The 388-nt window shown below is 58.2% G+C and overlaps 1 protein-coding gene across 1 annotated transcript in view; it reads left to right on the top strand.

Annotated features, from left to right (window-relative positions):
- The window catches only part of LOC125482031 (protein capicua homolog), a gene marked incomplete at its 5' end in the record, with an annotated part of 2,594 nt that extends 2,301 nt beyond the window's left edge, over nucleotides 1-293 (top strand). Inside the window, one exon of the mRNA XM_048594001.1 lies at nucleotides 78-293. Within this exon, the coding sequence (XP_048449958.1) occupies nucleotides 78-293 (216 nt within the window). The remainder of the gene's footprint in view (nucleotides 1-77) is intronic.
- Between the last annotated feature and the right edge of the window lie 95 nt (nucleotides 294-388).

Below are 388 nucleotides of genomic sequence, written 5' to 3'. Positions count from 1 at the left end.
GTGTGTGCGTGTGTGTGTATGGGGTGTGTGTGCGTGCGTGTGTATGGGGGCGGTGTGTGTGTGTGTGTTGTGTTTAGCCTGGGAAGTTCACAGCGAGTACAGAGTGGCGTGGCCCTCCGACAGACTCTCGCTCGGAGGCTCCATCAAGCTCTCAGGCCCCAGCAGGCTGTGGTGAGCTGGCCAAACCTTCAGGGAGCTCCTCCTCAGACAGCACCGACAGGAAGGAGCAGCCGAAGAAGCTGAAAGTGAGACCACCACCTCTGAAGAAAACCTTTGATTCTGTGGACAAGTGAGTGACGGAATTCCACCGGGAGGTTCCCACCCAGGGAAACGGGAGCATTGGGAAGAGGGGATTGCAGACCCCCTACCCATCACTGTGTTGGGGGGT

This window comes from Rhincodon typus, unplaced genomic scaffold, assembly GCF_021869965.1.
Source record: "Rhincodon typus isolate 14 unplaced genomic scaffold, sRhiTyp1.1 hic_rhity00005095, whole genome shotgun sequence".
In the NCBI taxonomy this organism is placed as follows: Eukaryota; Metazoa; Chordata; class Chondrichthyes; order Orectolobiformes; family Rhincodontidae; genus Rhincodon; species Rhincodon typus.
The sequence above is the reverse complement of the archived record's forward strand: the minus strand, read 5'-3'. Positions and strand labels throughout refer to the sequence as shown.